We start from the raw sequence: 22,245 nt of genomic DNA, 5'->3' as shown, positions 1-22,245 counted from the left end.
ATAAGCGCCGAAGTACGTCGGGAAGAGCGCGAGGCGTGTAGGATCACGACGCTGTGTTGGCAGACCGTATACTGAGCCAGTGAGAAAGCTCAGGCGGGTTTTCGCAGATGCAAGTAAGCTGCTCTGACGCCATCGTAGAGCGAGTGGCAGGCGGTACGCGCCCAGCTGTACGGCGCGGCGGGACCGAACCGAATGAGCTAGGGGACGCCACAAAGGCGATGGTGAGCGGGCCGGTTTCTGCGTGGCTAAGCCCCTGGACCGTGGCTGAGACGTCGGCCGCGTGAGTGGCTGGAGAAAGGTTGTTAGGTCAATACCTAACGGTTACAGTGTAGGGCCTGGTGGTGCAGGTGTTAGTGCTCATTGGGCAATCGGTGGGTTCGATTCACGCTTCCTGCGCAATTGTTTTATTGTAATTACGCTAATTACATGTCTTAGACACACGGTGTCTTAGCCACGACCGTGTCTCAGCCAGGGCCGTGTCTCAGCCAGGCCCCAAGGCGCTTAGTGGATCCGGGCGCTTATGAACGTCTAAGCCGGTGTGGCTAGTCCGGTGTAACATAATAAGTTCCCGTGTCTAGGCCGCCGAACTGAAACTCTTGCCGGATGCCCACGAACGTCCCACGAACGTGGAAGTACTCTTCTGCTCCATGCATGCCCAGACCTGCCGCTGCACATTCCAGCTTTTTTTCTGCTGGAATATTCGCCTCGCACACTCAGAGAGAAGATATGCCGCCCCGACACGTTTGCAGCCCGGAACGTCAGTACTGCCATTGTCAACATGCGCGCGACCAGCTCGTTGACAGTTGCTATCCAGATCTCTGTCGTCTCCGCCACAGAGCGTACGCGCAAGTGTCGAGATATCGCGTCGCGTGCTGGCTGGCGGAGATCTTCCCGCCGGCTCGCGAACGGCCAAGTCCGAGAGCCTGTCCTTGCCGTTGAGTTCGCCGATGTGTCTATCGATGCGAGCCGAGTTGAGGAGCTTAAGGTCTTGGTCGCAGGACTCCGAGGCTCAGTTACAACGTCAAAACGGTCCAGCGCGGACCCAACACCAGCGCTAGCTACTGTGGCACCTGGAAAGTCAGTGCCGCCGCTACCAGCCTTTGCGCGACTCATTGGCTGACGTGGGCTACCTCAATCTCTAGACTCCAGGCCCTCGGCTGTGCGAAAGAATCCTTTCTTGAGCCTGAGGTGCCCTTGCACGAGAGCTGGGGCGGTGCTGGCATATGGGATCTCTGAGCCGTTCTGCGGCTTAGCGTTGCGCAGATCCTGGTGCGCCTTTGCTGAGGACACCATATTCAATTTATGACACCTGCCGTTGAGAGCCACGACCGGCGTCACTCGGATGCGCGCCATGTCCGATACTTCGCGGTCGCCGAGATATATCATGTTCTCGGCGCAGTCTTCTACGCACTTGCCTGTCGCTGATCCAGACCCCCCGCGCGTGGCGGAGGGCACGCGTGTTGACGCGTTCACACGAGATGTCAGAAGGTGACGTGCCTTGACAGCCGCTCAAGTACTGGAGCGCTGGCTCTCGCTGCTTCCTCGCAGACAATGAACGTAACCGCACTGAAGGAGCGCCATGTGACTAGCGATTATCCTATGACACAGGTTGCGGGGCTGTCACGTTTGCCGGACACTTCGGAAGCGTGATTGCCACAGATGCCTGAGGCGGCGGAAATGAAGCAAATACTGCAAGGTCATGTCCTTGTGAACGCTGTACCCACGAGGCAGTGGCCGTGCGCTACCGTGATATAGTGCTGTAAGTGCGTCGCCCACCGCCCGCCCGCATACACCACACTTGTACTCACATTCTCGTCTCCTTTGCGCCCGTATCTTCACTCCTGAAGATGTCACGCGCTACAGGAGCCGATTTACCGTTGGAAATGCTGTCATCCATCTTGAATTGTCTCTTGCCAGACCTTGGTACTGATCGGAAATACTCCCTACGGGCACAGAACGTGAAGCGCGGGGTCGTTGCGCCTAGCCTCGTATGCAAGCATTGGGCGAAAGCGATCAGACCTATCCTCTTCCGACAACTCATCTTGCGCAATGCAGAAGATGTACAGTTCCTGAAGAACATCGTCTACAGCCCCCACTTCACGACCTCATCTCTGTCCGGGGCCATCAAATTCATACACATCTATTATGAAGCTGCGAAGGGGAAACCATGGTTTCACCACGTCCATGGGCTTTCGACCAGGCTCCGCGGCGCAACATTCCAATGCATTGTCACGAGCCGCGCACAAGATCCTGGATCGACGGTCGCCGCTTGGATCCCATTCAAATCGATCCCGAGAGTCACCCCATCCTACGTCCGACTCTCTGCCCTCGCTCTGCAGAACCTCACGTTGACGAACACGACCGAGCTCGCACGGCTCGTTGACAGCCTCTCCACGCTCGAGCGCTGCGACTGCAACGGACTCACCTTCCTTGATCCATCACCGGTTGTCCAGTCACGCAGATTTGGAGCTCGTCGACGTGCTTCATCGGCCCTCTCCTCCTTTGAGATAAAGCATCCTAAGAATACGGCGGTCTCCCTCCAAGCAGTGCTGGCTGCTGATATCCTCGAGCCTGGTCGTCGGATGGGCCTTGACGACCGTACATGGGACGCAGCCTTTCAGCTTGCGTTGGCACTAAAGGAATCCGAGGTCGCGGGTGTGACACTCAAGCGTGGGAACGGCGATATGTTTGGTATGTCTTCTAATCCATGGAAATCATGCGAAGCTTACTAGCTACTCCTCATCAGACATGGCGACAATCTCTTGCTCCTCAGGTCGCTATTCTTATTTGGCCTTTGGGCGCAATTCTATCAATGTCGACATTAAGGTTTGCCGACCAAATGCGGACCAGGGTGCAGGGTCTCCACTCGCACATATCGAGAGCATCACTCTGCGCCTCTCATCGAGCGATCTCGAGGTCGCGAACACTCTCCCTTGGGATGGCTTGCGACCCGTGGTTGACTCCCCGCACATGCATCGCCTTTGTATTGCAGATGGCATGCTGCCCCACCAAAGCTACGAAGCCACGAAGAGGATCTTGTGCTCCGTGTTGCGCCGCACGCAGCTGACCTGGGCTCTCGAGTCGCGCAAACTGCAGTTCAGCAATTTTGATCACAGCATCACGAGTGAAGACATCTTGTCCGTACCGACGGAGCACACCATCGACGGCACCACAATCACTCTCGACATCGCCGAACAAGCCGAGTGGTTGCTGCCCGCGTCGCGTCCCGGGCTCTCTGACATTGACGCTACAAGGAATCAGTACCTACGGAGGCTCGTAGCCACACGCACGAGCAGAGCGTCCATCGTGACGGACACGAGCTCGGGAATTGCGCGATCCACCGCAGATAGCACTCAACACACGGTGGCGCTCGAGCAGGCTGCGGAGGTGCCGGAGGCTGATGTGCAGGGGAGCGAAGCGTATGAGGGAGGGGGGAGCGGCGGCGGAAATGGAAAGGTCGGGCCGTGGACGAAGGACGAGCACGGACGTTGGGCACTAGCGGAGCATGCTGTCGGGCGGGCGAGCGGGCTTTGGGACATGGATGAGTTGCGGGCAAATTGAGGATGATGCGGAAATCAGAGAAGAACAGGATCTGGAACCAGAGGACACTCCGCATAGTCCTACCTGGATGTGGGGACATATGATGTTGGAGGCTGTATTCATTGAGACAGCATTGCTGCGAGCTTATCGGCCTAGCTATACACATCACTAGAATCGTGCCCTATGTTAGCAGTCTTAAGGTAACACAAGGCAATGTGACACTGGTACAGCCCCGATAGCACAGCTATCTTCGCGTGTTCATCTGATTCTGCAACATGCATATCTCTATAGAAGACGAAAATCGAGAATACAATGAGAGCCATGTGCCATAATATTCGGCTCCGACTACTCAGGCATAACCCTGACGCAAGGATAGGACGCATCGGAATAGCACGATGCTACACAACCATGTGGACTTCAGCTCATCCCCGTCAACGATCTCCTGCTTCTTCGCAACCAGCGCCTCCACGACCCATCGAGGGTCCACTCGACAAGCCAGTCGTAGCGTTCCCGGACGAGCCACACGATCTTGTTGTACGTGACCAGCTCGGGCATGTCGACGAGCACGCCCTGAGCGCCGTAATCGACATTCACGAACTCAGCGAAGCGCAGCACCGCGAGCTTCGACGTCTGCCAAGGGAACGGTAGTGGTCAGACAAAACTTGTGCAAGCGCTGCATTACACAGGCTTACCGAATACACAGAGTACCGCGGGCCGAAGGTGTGCGCGTCGGTGCGGGAGACATTGACCATCCTGTCGCCTGCGCACCTGTCGAAGGGTTGGGAGGAAGGCGCGCTTAAGCCGTACGTCTCGCGGACGATGATCCCCCAGATTTTTCGCCACTTCTCGGGGTCGCTGTCCGTGATGCGGCTGCGTTAGAGGTAGCCCGCACTGTTGACGTTGACGTCGACGCGTCCGAACGTCGCCTCGGCACGCGCGGCCGCGGCGGCGATCCAGTCGGTGTTGGTGACGTCCGACGCGATGGCGAGCACCTCGAGCGGACGGCTGCAAGGGCGACGATGCACTGCTGCTTAACGATGTCCAGGCTCGAGCGCGCGAGTAGGACGAGGCCCTTCGCGCCTGCTTAGACCACCGCGAGGGCGATTGCGCAGCCAATGCCCTTGGAGATTCAGGTGACGAGAACGACCTTGCCACTAAGATCCGCGTACTGAGGGTCCACGGCGGGGTAGGTGTTGTGTTTATCGAGGGTGATTAGCTCGGCATTCTAGAAGCTCGAAGTCATATCAAAGCCAGAATGTGCTGACTTGTACCAACTTACCGTTACATCCAACCATTTCCGGGTCGAATTATGTTGAAGTTGAGGCAGCCGCTGTACATACGCAGTGCTTCCGCATTCAGGCTGGTGCGTACGCCCTGCAGTATTGTTCGTCCTCCCACCGCTCGATGCTACTCCCGTCCATGTGCGGCCCGGGCATGAACTGAGGCGGGCATGGGGGCCAGATTCCAGTGCACAGACGGTCGAAGTATGAGATGGGGGTGTAGAGGGAGACAGGCGTCATTGGCGAGAAGCGACTCGTGCGTCCCTGATGACGTGTGGGTGAGATCGCGCCTGGATATAGACAGGGCTTCCGTACAGCTCGTAGAACATGATGCTCGCTGCCGGAGACCCTACATGCACAACGCTTCATACTGAGGTCGCAGAACGTAGAACGACAAGCTACACACCTCTGATATTCGCCTTGTTCGCAGCGATGTATTTGCGCATAACGCGGTCCCAGTCGTGGGCCTCCGCTTCCGGCGCAGCACCGCGGATAATAGCACATCCCGACGGCTTCACGCCTTCGATTTCAGGTGCGGACAGCCCTGAGCTGAGCGACGAGTACGGAACACCAGGTACGCTCTGCAGCCGGTTAGCATCGTAGCTCGTAGGATATAGCGACGGAACGGACCTGACTCCCGCAAGCTATCATGTTCTCGGTGACACCCTCCAGCTCCCTCAGCACCCTCCTCCAACTTTCAACAAGGTCGTCGGTCCACAGTTGCCGCTTGAAGTGTGCGAATCGTTCGGGAAATGGAGACGATTCGTGGAATGAGCTGAATATCTCTAATATCGTGCCCTCGCTGCTCTTGTTCTGGAGAGCGGCACCGGTTGATGCCGGTCTGCGGTGCTGAGATGCCTTGAAGGCCAGGTGTCTGCACAAGGCCGAAGGAGCTCCGCAGCGAAGGAAGATTTCTACGCGTCGGTCTGTACACGAGAGCAAGGGCGGAAGTAGGAGTCGCCAACTAGGAGCTGTATTTAAGGTTAGGTAGGGTCATGACTAGCCTTGTTTTCCCTGCAAGGCAGAAGTACACCGCAGAACTGACCTGCTGACCTCACGCTATCGCAATCGCATCACCTCTACGCTTCAAGGTTCCCGCACGCGTAAGGCGATCTTGACCATGCGAGGTCGGCTTCTGCGTTCGACCTATTTCCCGCCATTATGACAAATTTATGTTGGGCCAATGCTGCTGAAGAAGTCGGGTGTGCATAAGAGTTCAAACAGCGATGAGGGTCACGTCGAAACACGCCCGGAAATGCCACTCAGCGGACGCGACAGGGACTTAATCCGAGAATACGCCGGGCGCGCCGCAACGTTGTTTCCAAACTTGACACAAGCTTTTATGAAAGTACGTCCCTAAGTACAACTAAGCTGCTAGTAATTGTACTACGACTGGGATTGATAGAGCTTGTGGAACTGCAGCAGGAAAAAGCCATCAGCGGACGAGCCAAGCTCGCGACCGCTTTCGAGACGCCTATAAATCACTGGCAGACAGCTGAGGAAGACTGGGCCAGCGAAGCGTCAGATACAAACGGAGGTGCTATCGTCTTCGTGGCACTCGGCGTGATCAATCAGCATGGCCGCCCGGCTCATCTCAAAGCGAAGGCACCATCCGCTAGTATTCGTCCCTGCCAGGAACCGCCTTGCCGCGTGGCATTTCCTGTACCGATCGCGCAGAACCCCCACCCCACTATCGAGCTCGGCTGAGTCGGCCGCGGCCTCGCATGTGTCCTGAGCTACATGAAAGCCCCTGCCGCCAATACACGAAGAAAGAATGGCGCCGCGATGTCGAGCTTTTGTCCGTCACATGCAGCGAGGCCTCAGAATGTGAGTATGCGTTTGGCGTGCCGTCCAACGTACTACTGCCAGTACACTCGCAAATGCAGATACTCTGCCTTCGTCCTGATCGCGAAATTTCTTGCCGGATTTCTCGCAGATGCTTTCCCCGTATTACCAGAGTATGAACTCGCCCGCCGAGCCTGTCAGCCAGGCCCGAATAATATAACGTGAGCATTCGTTTCGCGCTGGTGGTCCAGATGTCTGCCGACCTCCCGCGAATGCAGCGCTTCTTGGCTTTGCGGACATCCAGCTCTATTGCAGTACGTTGCGGTCTATTCTCTGGTGAGTATTCGCTTCGCACATTCAGAGATACATATACTGTCTTCGGCCGAGTCCCGGCAGACGTGCATATGCCGTCCCGGCTTTGGCCTAAGGCGATGACTAGTGACTACCCTTGCATGAGAGGCGAGACGATGCCGGCTGGGCGATGCAGACATATGAGGGTTCTGAACCGTGCTGCCGCTCGGAATTGCACAGGTCCTGGCATGCCGATGGCACATACAGTCTATGGCACCTGCCGTCGAGGAATGTGATCAGCGTTACTTACTCGGATGTATGCCACGCACTGACGCTTCGCGGCCGCCAGGATGCGCGATCTCGGAGCGTTGCGGGAATCTTCACATGGACTCGCGGGCGATCGTCGATGTATCTGACAAGGCGCAGTCTTCTGCGCACGATTCCTGTCGCTAGCCCACCAGCGGCGGAAGGCGCGCGTGTTTGCGCGTTCACACGGAAAGCCAGAAGATGACAGCCGCCGACTCAGAAGCACCAGGGCACTGAAGCTCGCTGCTTCGTGGCATACAATGGACATCGTCACTGCACGGAAGAGGTGCCGTGCGATAAATGAATATCCTATGCAACAGGCTGTGGAGCTGTCATATTTGGGACCGCCGGACACTTCGGAGGCGTGACTGCCACAGATACCAAAGGCGGCGGAAAAGAAGCAAACACTGCAAGGTCATGTCCTTGTGAACGTTGCACCCACGAGGCAGTGGCGTCATGCGCTGCTGTGATATAGTGCTGTAGGTGCGTCACCCACCGTCCGCCTGCATACACCACGCTCATAATCACATTCTCGTCTCCTTTGCGTCCGTTTCACCACCCCAGAAGATGTCGCGCGCTGCAGGAGCCAGTTTACCATCCGAAACACTGTCGGCCATCTTGAATTGCCTCTTTCCAGGCCTTGAGCCTCATGAATATGTCTACTATTCACGCGAAGTGAAGGGCGGACTCGCTGCGGCTAGCCTCGTATGCAAGCATTGGATGCAAGCGATCAGACCTATCCTCTTCCGACGACTCGATTTGCGCAGGGCAGAAGATGTACGATTCCTGAAGAACATCGTCTACGGCTCCCAGTTCGCGACCTCGTCTCTGTCCGGGGCCATCAAGCTAATACAGATTAATCAAGAGGCTACGGAGGCGAAACCCTGGCTTCACCACGTCCATGGGCTTCCAACCCGACTCCGCGACACAACATTTGTCTGCACTGCTATGAGCAGTGCACAAGATCCTGCATTGATGGTCGTCGGCTGGGCCCCATTCAAATCGATACCGAGAGTCACCCCATCCTATATCCGACTCTTTACCCTCACTCTGAGGGGACTAACGTTGAAGAGCACGACCGAACTCGCACGGATCGTTGACAGCTCCCCCACCCTCGAGCGCTGCAGCTGCAGCGAACCTTCCTTGATCCATCGCCAGTTGACCATTCACGCAGAGTTCGTCGACGTGCTCCATCGTCCCTCTCCTCCTGCAAGATATGGCAGCGTAAAGATACGGCGGTTTCCCTCCAAGCAGTGCTGGTTGCTGATATCCTCGAGCCTGGTCGTTGGATGGGCCTTGACCACCGTACATGGGACGCAGCCTTTCAGCGTGCGTTGGTACTCGATGAATCCGACTTCGCGCATGTGGAACTCCAGTGTCGGAACGGCGGTATATTTTGTATGTCTTTCGATCCATGCAAATCATGCGAATCTTGCTAGCTACTTTTCATCAGACATGGCGAGAATCTCAAACTCTTCCCGTCCCTCTATGCACAATTCTATCGAAGCCATCATTGAGGTTTGCCGACCAAATGCTCTCGATATGTGCGAGTGGAGGCCCCGCACCCTGGCAGGGTACAGGGTCTCCACTCGCACATATCGAGAGCATCACTCCGGTCCTCTCATTGAAGGATGTCGAGCTCGCGGACACTATCCTTTGGGACGGCTTGCGAGCCGTGGCAGACTCCCCGCACATGCATCGTCTTTGTATTAAGGTTGGCCTGAACCACCCACTGAGCCACGAAGTCTCGAAGAGGATCCTGTGCTCCGTGTTGCGCCGCACGCAATTGACCTGGGCTCTCGAATCGGGCAAACTGCAGTTCGGTAGCAGCATCACGAGTGAAGACATCTTGTCCGTACCCGACGGAGCACACCATCGACGGCACCACAATCACTCTCGACATCGCCGAACAGGCCGAGTGGCTGCTACCCGCGTTGCATTCCAAGTTCTCTGACATTAACGATGCAAGGGAGGAGTACCTACGGAACCTCGTGGCCACACGCACAAGTGGAGCGTCCACCGTGACGGACACGGGCTCGGAAATCGTGCGATCCACCGCAGATAGCACTCGGCACACGGCGGCGCTCGAGCAGGCTGCGGAGGTGCCGGAGGCTGATGTGCAGGGGAGCGAAGAGTATGAGGGAGGGGAAAGCGATGTAGACGGAGAGGACCCGCAGGCGAAGACTTAGGACGAGCACGGACGTTGCCCGTAGGCGCTAGCGGGGCATTCTGTCGGGCGGGCGAACGGGCTTTGGGTCACGGGTGAGTTGTGGGTGAATTGAAGATGATGTGGAAATCGGGGAAGAGCAGGGTTTGGAACCAGAGGACACTGCGCATAGTCCTCCCAGGATGTGGGGGGAGGATGATTTCGGACGATTATATTGATTGAGATGGCGCCGCCACGAGCTTATTGGTCTAGCTATACACGGACGTGTGTCATTCAGCCCAAGTAAGAATAGCAATGCACTGCTACTAATGGAATGCACATCAGCTACAAGGCCCACATGTGAAAAAATCTGATGCTATTTCACTTATCCGCAGCGGACGAACATCTGTAAGATTCAGCAACGCCTTCAAGAGTGAGTTCTATCTTCAATTTTTTATAATGACTAGACACCACACGCAGCGAACTCCGGATGACATTTCAGTACAGGCGACTCTGACTTTCGCTCTCTGGCAGGGCGCTCATTGTATAGGTTTTTCGAAATCTCAGTGGATTATATTTGAGCGACATCCTGTTCCGGGACCCCCATATCAGTATGGTCATGGCTGACGGCATCCACTTAACCGTGACCCGGACGCACGCACTAGACGTCAACATCTCAGTCGAAGAAGTCACACGCTGCGTCTGGGCTTGACACGCCACTACTCGCCACGTACTGCCGCCCTCACGCGGATGGGACTCGGCGTGCACTTGGTTCCGACTCGGAGCTCTAAGGTATCGTGCTAGCAGAAATTTGAAACCACAAAAAGCGAGCATGCCATGAAGTTGGAACGCCGTCTATAAAACATGCTGACACTTCAACAATGCAGAAACTCTCCGTCTCGATATTGAAGTTTCTCGACGGTGTTTATTTCAAGAGTACCTGCTCTCCATCACCATTGGAGTGATGATCTCGCTGGCTGGACTTGTCAGCTAGACCCGAATAACAGAATGTGAGCATCCGCTTTGCACTGGTGGTCCAGATGCATACTGATCTCCCGCGAGTGCAGTGCTCCTCGACTTCGCGGACGCTCAGACCTGCTCAGGCTGCAGCACGTCGTAGTTTATTCTCTGGTGAGTACTTGTTCCGCATATAAAATAGAAAAAGCTGCTATCTCCAGACCCGCGAACCCCGGCTGGCCGTCAGTAGAGCAATCAGCTTCCGTCTATCGCAATACGATGTACCGTTATGACTGCAGGGTTCGTTCTGGTGCTGGATATGCGCGAGCCGCGGGCCACGAATGCCAAGTCGAAGGTCGGTGCAGTGGCCGTTGGTGGCACGCTCGCTGAGTCTGTCGCCAAATTGCGACATATGGTGCCGGCAGAGATCTCCGCGCCAGCTCGCGGGCGACGCCGCCATGTCCGCCGGCCTGTGCTTGCTGTTGAGCTCGCCGGCGTGGCTATTGACGCGAGATGAGCTGGGGCGGTAGGTCACGGGAGGCTCAAATACGACATCGAAACGTTCCAGCACGCTGAGGAAGTCCCAATGCAGGTATTACCCGGAGGTGTTAACAGTGCTGCAGCTCGGTGACGGTATGAGACAGGCGAGCAGAGGTGGCCATCGTGGAACGCGGTGCTCACCTCGTGAGCTTCGACTCTCTTGGTGTTGACGATCTGCGCGCCGTTCGGTTCGTTCCCTATATGAATCCACAAGAGTTAGACTTGTGAAAGAACATTCAATACGTATGCCGATATCAGCTTCGACATATCAGATGAACGCCGCGCTGCGGCAGCAAATTTTCGATGGCTTTCGGCACGCCGCGTTACGCGACGTATATCACGCGACAAGAGGGACAAAGTTGTATACAGAAGGAAACAGAGATGAATAAATACATACGAGGCCCCATAAATATCATGGCTGCAGATATAACCAGTGCCAGATCAGACCGTGCGTCGTTGGGCCTTGGCCATCATGTCAGGCCCCTCGTAATAAGGCTGAAACAGGTCCCTCCACACCCAGTCCGAAGCTCTGTACCCATATTATCAGCATAAAGTACAATGTGTATAACAATGGACGGGTCATACCCAACGCCATCGAGTTTCATGTCATAACGGCGGAACAGGTTCGCCATACTCATGTACAATTCACACCACCCGAGGCTGAAGAACGATTTCAGCGCGCTGAGCGACATGTGTTATAGATAACTTACTTGATACCGAGGCAGCTGCGAGGGCCTTTTGAGAACGCGACCAGCCAAATATCCAGGTCAGCCTTGGCGTCAAGCCAGCGTTCGGGTTTAAAGGCGTGGGCATCTGGGAAGATGTCTTCGCTCCAGTGAACAAAAATATTGCTTATGCCAACAATACTCTATTCCTAGTAAGCAGGTGAAAAAAGCAGCGGAGGATGAAATGGTGCTCACACCGCCGGGGATGAAGTGCCCAGAGATCTGCGCGCCTTTCTTGGGAACGACGCGCGTCATAGGCTGCACGACCCCATGACTGGTGCGCAGACTCTCTTTGAGTACTGCCGTCTACGTAGAAAACGGTAAGTGATCATAGCTCCGAGCCACTGGCGCGGCAACGTACCAGGTAGGGAAGCTTCTCCAGCTGCTCAAAACGCGGAACATCGTCGAGGTCGGGCCACGCCTCGACAAGCTCCTTCTGCAGCTTCGCGTGGATTTCCGGGTTGGACAGAACATGAAGTGTGCCTACAGCGAGGGCAGTGGCTACCGTGTCTGCGCCAGCGTTCACGAAGAGCACGGCCTATCGCGTAGGGATCCATCAGAGGGGACGTTCTTAGGGTCTTTTAGGAACTCGTGATAAATCGTAAGCCGATGATAGTCTGCCAGCACTTGCGGATCGGCCTTGACTTCCTGGACCTGGTCTGTAAGCATCTGCTCGTAAAAATTAGTACCGCAATCGTAGAAAACAGACGACGGTGAACGCATGTATTAAACTTACGCATTTTCACGAGCCCGTCTAAATCCGGTCGGAGTCTGGCAAGGAGAGGAGGAGGTATGGCGTTTATGAGCTTCTGAACAATCGGGAAATGCTTTAACACCATTGAGATTGGAATTGAAGCATGGATAGCAGTGGTGACGGGCGCGTTAAACCCCGGTTCACTGGTCGTGTTCATGCTACGTGCGAAGCACATGGTGAAGATGATATCGACCGCACAGCAGCGGAAAGCTTTGTAGAAATTGATAGACTTGTCCTCTTTGATATGCTTGTCGATGTTCTCGCAAGCCGTGTCCAGCTACCGAGTCACATTAGCGATCATTAATGACCTCAAAACAGCCGTGCATACACATTGTTGGATCAGGTACTGCATATCAACGACATTTTTGCGAGAGAAGAGCGAGGAGGTAATGTCTCTTCGCTTCTTCGCCCTTGGATAGTCAGGAATAGTAAGCGTAGACTCTTCCTCCGCGAAATAGTGGTACAATTTCATGTTCCTGTCCCACTGATTCTTGAAAGTGTAAATCTCATGATATGCAGAGGGCTCTGCGAAGTGGAGCTGCACACCATTTGCGTAAGTCAGGTGGAGGCGTGAGGGCAAGAATCATACCTCGTCTGGGCCGATCCGAACAATGCTACCTGCCGGATACAATTGGATTTATATTACATGCTGAAATCTGCTCGCACTCACCGAACTGCTCGTGCAATTTGATAAGCTTCTTCGAGAGACTCTCTTCCTTGATCACCTCGATGTACACTTGCCACCAGTCGCAAGCAGCGGCAAACTTTGGCCCTGGGAACACTGCCAAAGGGTGAAAGTATAGGTTGTACACGGCTTTGACAGCACCGTACAATACCCACGAGAGGAGTAGCCATGGCACCCCTTTCCAAGCAAGAGAGAGAAAGTCAAGCGATAAGTCAAGCATTGTGGCCACAGAACAGAAGACAAACCTCGAACAGCTCCTTCATAAGAGATCACCTCGAGTCCGAATTGCTTCCATGACATTCGTTTGTCTTGGATTTAGATTCCTGAAAGCCTGAGGCCTGAAGCCCGACCAGAGATGTGAAACCTGTAAGGGTCGCTTCCTCATGTAACGACAATCTTGGCGGAGCATCAGCGCGCGCCCGCTTCGCCGGCATGGCTTAGTGTTTCAAACTCCTCCTTGACCCCAACAGTTCAAACATCCCGTGACGCGTGACATTTGAAGCCCCAGATGCGCACGTGACTACTATCCAATCAGATTGTGCGCAGCTTCGCAAGCGTGCGCCTCCTATAGCAGCGCCCAAAGGAAAGGTCCCTGTGACCGTGACAGGCAGTTTCAACCTCGACGGTTCGATCTGTTCAAAGGGTTTGTGGCCGTAACGTGAACTGTTGGTCGTAGTAGCGGTACAGTAACTTATTTCTTTTATGGCTCCATTTTAGGTCTTCCTTTTGGCCTAGGGTGGGAATTCCGGCATATTCATTGGAGTGTAAATGCATGGGTGCACAGTAGCATCCCGAAAATCGAGACCTTCGCCACTGCGGACTCTCTCTCCCTTTCGAGCTCTGTTGGTTTAACAAATAACCACAGACACCAGTTATTCGCTTCGCCGAGCGCTGATCTAAGCCGAACCTTGCAAAACTGCCGTTTCATCGGTCTGCCGGACGTTTCAGTTTCTTTAACAGATCATGCATGCGCGGAGACATGCAGCCCCAGACATAATAGCACGCGGGAGAGAACAGGAGCAGCAGTGTACAGTGGTGATGGACAATCACCGGTTGCCAATGGCATTTGTAGTCAAACGTCCGGAACCGAGACTACGTCAAACAGACGGGCATTCGGCATTTGGGAGCTTCCGATTACTAGTGCTCACCAGCACTTTAAGTACGAGCACTGCTCAATTCTGTTACAGCCATCCACCACTCCTTGAGGCCCTCAGATTCCCCGTGCTCGACAGGCATGTTTTTCTGCTAAACATATCGCGCTAAAGCTTTGTACAACTTACATAGCACACCTTTAACATACTCTGGAAACTAACAGTACCGGTAGAGGTCTGTGTGAATGGGAGGGATCCCGCACGTTCGATGGTCAATTTTCGCCCCAGTCACGCGTATGGAAAGCTGCAAGACTGCGTTCAGGTACCTGTCTACGACGTTGCAATTGATCTGCGTGACTTGTAACCAAAGGCACCTGTGTGGCTTAAGTCGAGCGTAGACCGCGCGGAGCAGGCTTACATCTAGCTATGAGTTGACCGGCCTGTGTACGCACGAATCATGACTCATCGCATGATGCAATCGCTGAGGAAAAATCGCGTACGGTCGCCTTCATAGTTGTTGATTTGAATGTACCGGGCTAGTCATTTTTTACCTCAGACAAAGAATCACCGCAAAAGCAGGAGGTAAGCCCAGAAGCACACAATATGATGATGATAATATCGGCTTGGTAGCGCTGAAGATGAGAGCACTTGGCCCGGCCAGGCTCGACTTCTGGTAAATATACCCGCGGATGGCTCCTGAAGGGTACGTCAAGATTATATCATACACTACGCTAAACTATGGTATACACAACAAAAGATATAGGGGTATCGCTATAAGACAGGAACAGTAAAAGTGAAAGAGAAAACAAGGGGCGATTATCATAGTACATAACGGTTACATCGAAAAGAGGAAGGATAGGCAACCAGATCGAAACGAATTGCCTACGATGATTACTGACCGGACGACCCGCCCGCAACCAACTCGCTCTCGAACTTCTCCAGGACGCCATCATCATCAATCCGCGCACACGCTTTTGCAGCCTGTGTGCTCGCGCTCGACGAACCAGTCCCCGCTTTTGGCTGCCACGTGCCGCAGCCCTCGTCCCTAACGATAGCTGCCATGGCGTCCAGAGACGGTGCAGACGCGATGGAGGAGTGCACCACGGTGACCGCCGTCGTTGACTCCGCTTTGGTCGGCGAGCCCACGACGGTCTCGAGGTTGCGCGGGCGGCCGACGGTGGAAAGACGCTGGAGGGGCGAGGCGGAGCAGCGCCGTGCGAGGATGGACTGCTGACGCGCGACGCCAGGTGAATGCGAAGGAGACGCCGTGCTGGGGCCGTCACCTTGAACTGGCGGCTCTGCGAACCGAGTGCGCTTCTGACGTCCTGGGGCCGAGGTGAACGGGCTTGCAGACCTGGCTCGCTTGTGGTCGCTACCATCAGGGCTAGTGGAATGAGCGTTCGACTGGAAGCTGTTCGATCGCCGAAGTTCGTTCTGAACCACAGTGGCGAATGAAGGGAAACGAGGCAGAGAGTGACGAGCTTTGCGGTTCCGGGGCGTGGAAGGGGTACTGGTTTGTTCATCAATACTTGTCTTAGGCCGGGACGATGTCCTGCAAGGAAGGCGTTAATGCAGACACTACGCCAACGGTGAGCTCACTTACCCTGCAGACGGATGGTTCGGATCTCGCCTTAGAGGCGGGACAGGGCGTGTATACTCTGCTTTGAAGTCTACTCCATTGACATTGACATCCGGCCCACTCCGATTCCTGTTGACTTCCAAGAACTTCGGTAAGTTTAGTCGATTGCCTGTCGGAGAGCATTTATCCTCAGGATTCGCAGTGATCACTCGACCCCAAGGCTCGATCCCGGTGCCTGTAACTTCCGCATACGACATCTGGTCTTTGATATACCTGAAGGACACATTAGCGCAAACCCAAACAATGGAAAATACGACTCACGGTACGTAAGCGCGCAGAAATGCCGTCTTCGTCAAGCCGTACTTCGAGAGGTGGAACCCGCCGATCGAATGCCTACGTCTGAGCTCGTGAGCCGTCGCCAGTTTCAGCGCAGCCCGTTCGCCTTCAAGAACATAGTCCATTTCAGCCCGTGGGATGAACCGAAGGTGGCTGCGATTGTGAGTGATGAAGCCCATCCGCGCCGCAATAGACGGGAAGCAGCCTTGGAGCTCAGGCGACGTAAGCGGAAACCGCTTGTCCGCCTCCGCAGGAACAACAGGGCAGCGGGGATCCTTGAAGATGTCCAGTCGCGCCCTCGTGGCAGAAAGCTTGGGGGTAGGGTCAACCTCCGAACGAATCCATTCGCGGTCGCTGAACAGAGGCGGCTCCGACAGAGCCCGACGGCGCTCATTTCTGAACAAGGATCGCGTCCGCGCATTAGGTGAGGAGCAAAAAAGATCATCTGCGTTGGGCATACGCTCAAATGCGTTCAACGGCGCAGCAGGGGAGGGGTCAGGGAAATGAATGGAGAGGCGATAGTCGTGGATGAAGGTCATCTGCTTCTGCTCCGACTCGTTTACTTGGTCATCCTGAAAGCCCATGTAGCACTTGACAGTGGTCCAGTCCTGCGCCGTCATCGGCTCGTCGATAAGATCGCTAAGATCGCTCTTTGGCGTCACCAGGGACCAGTCAGAGGGCATATAGTCAGAAATCTCCTCTATAGGGTCTGTCGGTGCCGTCGTCGATTCTTGGGTGACTTTGGAGGCGGAAGAAGTACTGAGTGCAACGTGCGGGTCGGCTGTCGCCTTAGCTAGCTTCGTAGGGGCACCGTCGGTAGGGCCAGCTGTGAGAGGGATCCGAACCGTAACTTCGTCGCAGGCGGGCTGTTGGTCATTGGAAGCACAGCTATCGTCTTTGGCCGCATGATCCGCAGTGACTGCGGGACATACCCTAGAAAGATGCAAAGGGTCGTCTCCAATGTCGAGGGTATCGTCCTCGAGCTCTATGATAGGAAGACGAGCGCATATAGTCGGGCCCCCAGAGGTAGAAGTACCATTTGCTAGAGAAGGACCGGCATCTTCGTCATTCGAAACTGCAGTGGAAAATGCGCCAACGCCATGTGCGAGTACAGGAGGGGGCGGATCACCGCTTGGCCCCAGTGAGACCATGGAAACGTCCACGACGACCTCAGCAACCGAGTCGGCAGGTGTTATGAGACCAGCAGACTGCAGCACTTCGTCAGACAAAGATTCCTCGAGGTTTTCGTCCATCAGCTGAGTTGCCAGATCCGAAGAGGCAGCCGCAAGAGGTTCCAAGACATCGAACGAAGGCGCAGCCGAAGGAACGCTCTGGATGTTGGTAGCAGTCGGTGTACGCAGAGAGATGCGTCCTAAATCGTCTTTGGCTGTCGAAGGTGGAACAGACGGGCACCTATCGGAGTTCTTCGAGATAGGAGGACGAAGGGAGACCTCGAAAGGCGAATCAAGATCGTCAGCCGGGAGCGTCGTGGGGTCTGTGAAAACCATGGGGGCAAGATCCATTGCATCATCTCCAATGTTCGGCGCAGGGTCTTCAGGCTCAATCGCGAGCACAGAATTGCTAGTGTCCAAAGCATTAGACGACGTCTGGGCGGCCGTGGCGTCCTCCAGTAACGGTGTGGTATGCAAGCCCGAGTTGAGGTCTTCGATATTGCCGAAAGCCAAATGGGTAAGCGACCTGTTCCTCTGGAATGGAACGTCCTTGGCAGAAACATCAAGAGCTTGCTGTCCGACGTCGTCCACAGCAGGCAACAACTCCTGCAAGACGAACCAGAGAACAAGAACAGATAGAATCGTGATGACCAACGGAACGAGAGGCGTCAGAGATATCTCAGGGAGATCCGACGCTGCGCCAAGCGTTCCCTGGAGCGATATCCATTCGTCCAGACCAAGGCTGCCAAGCAAGCCCGAGAGTATCTGCTCCTTCGCGGTGCCGATATCAGGAAGGTCCAACGAGAACGCATGTTTCGCGCCGCTGAGAAAAATATCTGGTTCGGTAAAGGTCGTATCAGCGGAGGTAAAGGATGAACCAGGAGTAGCATTCGGAATCGGCGATTCCAGCACGGCCGACGGTGGAGGAGAGGTGACCTGCGACCAGCGGTTGAAATAAACGACCCATTTGAAAATTGAGTGGAAACTAGAATCCAGCGAGCGTAAAAGGTGGGCTAAAAAGTCGAGATACATGACTGAGGTGTCGCAGCAAGGAGAGGAGGGAAATCGGATATGAATGTAGAAGTGTAGAAGGAGCGGAAGCGTCACCGCGGATTGGTTCAACCACGCTTTGCACCTGTTTGCATAGCTTCCCACGGGGCTCGTCATCACAACCACGGTGGTAGATAAAGCGACAACTCAACAAACAAAAGGCAGTGGTTTGACAGCACAAAGTATTTGAAAATGACATTGGACAAGTCGGGCTTAAATAACTAAAATGTACGTGCCGACGCAGTACGAGCAGTTAGAACGTAGAACAAACAAGGTCCACCAAATAAAAGCACAGACAAAATGCAGCTAGAAGATATAAACGTAAGTTCACGCGCAACGTGATACACACAGGATGTAGCGAGGAGCGTAGCAAAGTCATTATTCGTCAGTATGCCTTTGCATCGGGTGCAGCGCCGGCAGGCACACACGGCCAGTGCGCAGGGTGGGGCACAGCCACATCACAGCAGGCGGACAAAGTTGCTGGGGAAGACGTGCCGTCCGGGCTGCTTCCGGGCCTCGTCGAGCAGCTCGCCGCTCCACCAGCCGTCCTCAGGCGTCGCAGTGACAGCGATGACGTCGCCCGCCTGGAAATCGAACTCCTCGTCGATGACGGCCTGGTAGTCGTACAGCGCGGTCACTGCAAAACATGCAATCAGCGACAGCCCGCACCTTTGAGACACAGCGGAAACTCACCGTAGAACAAGACCGGGCGGCCGTCGTCGGTGTACGCGCCAGTCGGCGAGGGCTGCGAGTGCGCAGGCGGCTGGGGCGACGGCCCACGACTCGGGTCGGGCACACCGTAGTTCTGCGAAGGATACTGCGGCGCGGCGCCGTTCCCATACGGTGGCTGCTGGGGCTGCTGGCCGTAGCTGATGGACTGCGTGCGCCCAGGACCGTTGGCCGCCCGTCCGTAATCCTGCTGCGCCCGCTGCTGGCCGTAGCCTGGATACTGCTGTGCGTACTGGGGCTGCTGTTGCGGCGGTGGAGGCATCTGTTGGTGCGGGGGAGGGGGCGGTGGCGGTTGCTGCATGTATGACTGGCTATACATCGGTGCTTGTGCGGGAGGCGGCGGACCATACGGGTTCTGAAGTGGCGCCTGCGGAGAGGGATAACTGCCTTGGCGTACCGGTTGCTGAGGTTGCTGCGGTTGCTGTTGCTGTTGCTGCCGGTAAGGCTGCTGGGTGGGAGGGGCGGCAGGGGGCTGCTGGTATCTGTACCGCTCAGCGAGCTCGTCGGCGACGACACGGCCAGAGGGGTCGAGAGTGATGCCAACAGGGTTCGGAGAAACGGAGCGTTGCGGCTGCTGTGATATAGAGTTTTGCCGTGAGTTGTGTCCAGGGCCTGTGAGCGTACCGTTTGCTTGAGCGAATGGCGTGGCGACGCCGCCAATTGCACCAAGAGGTGCGCGGATGCTGTTGCGCCGGACGTTGGCGGGTTGCGAGCCAACTTGAGGCGGGAGCTGGCTCGGCTGGACGGCTGGACTGACATTCCGTTGAGCTGCAGGGCTGACGCCGCGCTGGTGCGACTGCTGCATGGGGCTCGGCGCGCGCGATGGAGAGTGGAATGGTTGGGGGCTCGGCGAGCGCCCTTGAGCTCCTACTCCCGTCATGCTGTCCGAGCTAGCATGTCGTGGCTGCGGAGGCTGAATAGCTTGAGGACCGCTGATACTTCCAGCACGGCTGCCAGGTCTGCTGATCGACTTGCGCTCTCCGGGGAAGGACTGGCCATAGTCTGCCAGAACGTTCTGGACCGTCTGGTCTTGTTGCTGGGCGGAAGGTGGGGGCATAGCAAGGACGGCAGTGGGCGGGTTTGGCGAAGCAGGACGAGAAGCCGTTGGCGGAGGGCCTCCGACCACGATCTCTGCAGACATACGGTAGTCGCGCTTATTCGGGGGACCGCCACCACGGCCGCCAGGAGGCGGCGACAGCTGCGACGAGCTGTCTCGAGTCTGGTGTGTGGGTCGGGCCTGGGCCTGCTGCTGATCCAGAGGGCTGGATTGCTGGCTCCTACGAATACTGCCCGCACGGAGTGCCTCCATCTGCCGTGCAAGCGGATCGTCGTCTTGTCCCACTCGGCCCGGGACACCGCCACCATTGACAGATCCAGAACGTTGCTCCTGCGGGTTGCTAGACAGGTCGACCGGATATGCTCGATCGCCGACCTTGAGCATGGTCTGTTCATTCGCAGCGATGGGTTCTGCGTTCGGATCCGCCAGTACAGCATCACGGTTGGTATTGAGACTTCTGCCATTAGGCCCGGCGGCATTGATGGACTGTGCTTGGGCCGGAGGCGGGTTTCGCGAGCTAGCTCGGCTGGCAGGGCGAGATTGGCTTTGTGCAGCGGGATCAGACCTACCACCGCCTGCACCGATGCCAGCAGTGTTGTCTCTCGGCTCGAGGTCTTCGTCGGCAAGGGGCTGTGGCGGCGGGAAGAAGTCATGGGGCCGTTCGGTGACGCGCTGGAAGTTCGCAGGGCGGCTACCCGGGCGTTGTGCAGATGCAGTGATAGTCTCGGGTTTGGCGTAATTGATGAAGACAGGTGGGCTGGGGATGGCGTTGCCCGTGCCGTAGTTGTAGACGAAAGTTTCCATGTCCTTTTCCGGCTCGAATTGCTCCAGGGAAAGACGTACACGCTCGCAAGACTGGGTTTACAACGTTAGTCTGCCCCTGTGGACTACAGAGCGTCGCCAACTCACTTCATCATCTGACACGCAGACTGTTGACACAGTGTTCGCGTACGCCCACATGTTGTCCTTCATGAACTCCATCCGCTCTTCCTCAAGATCTTGGCAGCGATCGCAGAAATCCTTCCAATCTTGCTCCCACTTGACTGTTGTGTCTTGCAGGATGCGGGTGAACTTTTGGAAGTCTTGTTCGTTTACGCCTATGGTCTGGTACGCGCGATCGAGCTTGGACTGGATTTTTTCGAGCTCCTTGCCCTGCATGATCGTAGACTGGGCGGTGTACGAGTTGATGCGGACGCAGTCTTGCTCGTACTTTTCGCGCGCACGGCTGACATGCGACTCTTGCTGCTGCTTCATCTTGAATTCGCGTTCAATCGCAGTCTGGTACGTCTTCTTATGGTGCAGCTGACGGTTGAGGAGGGCGTTTGCAGGGGACTCGAGATCGTTCTTGACCTGCTGCGCAACGTTCATGTGGAAGCTGGCCTGTTTCTCCGTCTCAAGCCGGAGGGTCTCCATCGAGTTCCGCAACTCGCTACTAGAGTCTCAGCACCTCGTACCATGCACAGATATCGAATACGCACCCTATCTCATCCTTCCCGAGCGTGATCTTAGCTAAGGAGGCCAAACGTTTTGCATACTGCTCCTCTATCATAGCCCTTCACGTACAACGGTCGACCAAGGTCCCCTTTGCAAGATAGAGATGCAACATACCTCTCCTTCCAAAAGTTCCTGAGCTCCTCCATCGTCCTGATCGCCCCCCTCATTCTCGCAAAGAGTACATCCACCCCAGCATCGCTCGTGCCCCAAAACGCATTGCAGAAGTCCAAAGAACGGTCAGCGAAATCGGGCGTGTTGTTTCGCTGGTATCGAGAAAGAGAGGTCGTCGACGCCTGGCGCCGCGCAGTCATCACAGTGCCTTTTCAGCAGATAAGGGGACACAAGAACGAGAGGAAGTGGAGGGAGTGGTGAAGGCTCGAGGCTCTAGTGAAGTTGAACGCGTGTGACTGAGATGATGCTGTGCCGTAGCCACGCCCGGCGTCGTTTCAGATCAGAACTGGTGGTCTCGACCTAGTTCCAGCGTCGCCGCTGTTGCGCTGCTGCCGCAAATTATCGCACGAGAGAATATTTTATGGCCGACGTCAGAGTGAGCTCATCACGCTCAGAAGTTCTCGAGATCCCACGTCTTCAGGCCGCGACGGAGCAGGCTCGTATCACTTGACAGCATCGGGCTCGTTCTAGCGGAGCTTCAATTTTCGTCGGCAACGTAGAGCGGAGCTGACAGCCGCTGATCTGCGTGCCCAGCCTTCCTGATGGCTAATGCTCCC

At 55.7% G+C, this 22,245-nt stretch overlaps 6 protein-coding genes across 6 annotated transcripts; 2 read left to right on the top strand and 4 right to left on the bottom strand.

Moving 5' to 3' along the window:
* Positions 1 to 778: 778 nt before the first annotated feature.
* PHACADRAFT_211395 (uncharacterized protein) lies at positions 779 to 1,627 on the top strand (the record flags this gene model as incomplete). The annotated part of the gene is made up of 2 exons (XM_007398350.1): positions 779 to 1,077; positions 1,143 to 1,627. The coding sequence occupies 2 exons, from the start codon at positions 779 to 781 to the stop codon at positions 1,234 to 1,236; spliced, it is 393 nt and encodes a 130-aa protein (XP_007398412.1). The 3' UTR covers positions 1,237 to 1,627.
* Positions 1,628 to 1,800: 173 nt separating this feature from the next.
* PHACADRAFT_260229 (uncharacterized protein) lies at positions 1,801 to 3,675 on the top strand (the record flags this gene model as incomplete). Its single annotated transcript, XM_007398349.1, has 2 exons — positions 1,801 to 2,691; positions 2,747 to 3,675. Coding segments are annotated over exons 1-2 (1,653 nt in total), but the record flags the coding sequence as incomplete, so codon positions are not given.
* Positions 3,676 to 3,908: 233 nt separating this feature from the next.
* Positions 3,909 to 4,703, bottom strand: PHACADRAFT_260228 (uncharacterized protein). Its single transcript, XM_007398348.1, has 2 exons — positions 4,233 to 4,703; positions 3,909 to 4,170 (listed from the first exon to the last, which is right to left on the bottom strand). The coding sequence occupies exons 1-2, from the start codon at positions 4,290 to 4,292 to the stop codon at positions 3,958 to 3,960; spliced, it is 273 nt and encodes a 90-aa protein (XP_007398410.1). The 5' UTR covers positions 4,293 to 4,703; the 3' UTR covers positions 3,909 to 3,957.
* A 6,583-nt stretch (positions 4,704 to 11,286) lies between these two features.
* On the bottom strand, positions 11,287 to 13,229 carry PHACADRAFT_198150 (uncharacterized protein; the record flags this gene model as incomplete). Its single annotated transcript, XM_007398347.1, has 10 exons — positions 11,287 to 11,374; positions 11,431 to 11,505; positions 11,556 to 11,713; positions 11,766 to 11,876; positions 11,932 to 12,108; positions 12,198 to 12,229; positions 12,307 to 12,601; positions 12,653 to 12,862; positions 12,914 to 12,942; positions 12,995 to 13,229. 10 exons carry the CDS (start codon positions 13,227 to 13,229, stop codon positions 11,287 to 11,289), a joined length of 1,410 nt encoding a protein of 469 aa, XP_007398409.1.
* Positions 13,230 to 14,991: 1,762 nt separating this feature from the next.
* Positions 14,992 to 18,219, bottom strand: PHACADRAFT_30669 (uncharacterized protein; the record flags this gene model as incomplete). Its single annotated transcript, XM_007397569.1, has 3 exons — positions 14,992 to 15,652; positions 15,704 to 15,952; positions 16,001 to 18,219. 3 exons carry the CDS (start codon positions 18,217 to 18,219, stop codon positions 14,992 to 14,994), a joined length of 3,129 nt encoding a protein of 1,042 aa, XP_007397631.1.
* A 205-nt stretch (positions 18,220 to 18,424) lies between these two features.
* On the bottom strand, positions 18,425 to 21,878 carry PHACADRAFT_260221 (uncharacterized protein). The gene is made up of 5 exons (XM_007398346.1): positions 21,632 to 21,878; positions 21,502 to 21,576; positions 20,933 to 21,452; positions 18,931 to 20,878; positions 18,425 to 18,874 (listed from the first exon to the last, which is right to left on the bottom strand). Exons 3-5 carry the CDS (start codon positions 21,434 to 21,436, stop codon positions 18,696 to 18,698), a joined length of 2,631 nt encoding a protein of 876 aa, XP_007398408.1. The 5' UTR covers positions 21,437 to 21,452; positions 21,502 to 21,576; positions 21,632 to 21,878; the 3' UTR covers positions 18,425 to 18,695.
* Positions 21,879 to 22,245: the final 367 nt, after the last annotated feature.

Source organism: Phanerochaete carnosa, assembly GCF_000300595.1.
Source record: "Phanerochaete carnosa HHB-10118-sp unplaced genomic scaffold PHACAscaffold_7, whole genome shotgun sequence".
Lineage (NCBI taxonomy): Eukaryota > Fungi > Basidiomycota > Agaricomycetes > Polyporales > Phanerochaetaceae > Phanerochaete > Phanerochaete carnosa.
This window is presented reverse-complemented; position numbering and strand designations above follow the sequence as displayed.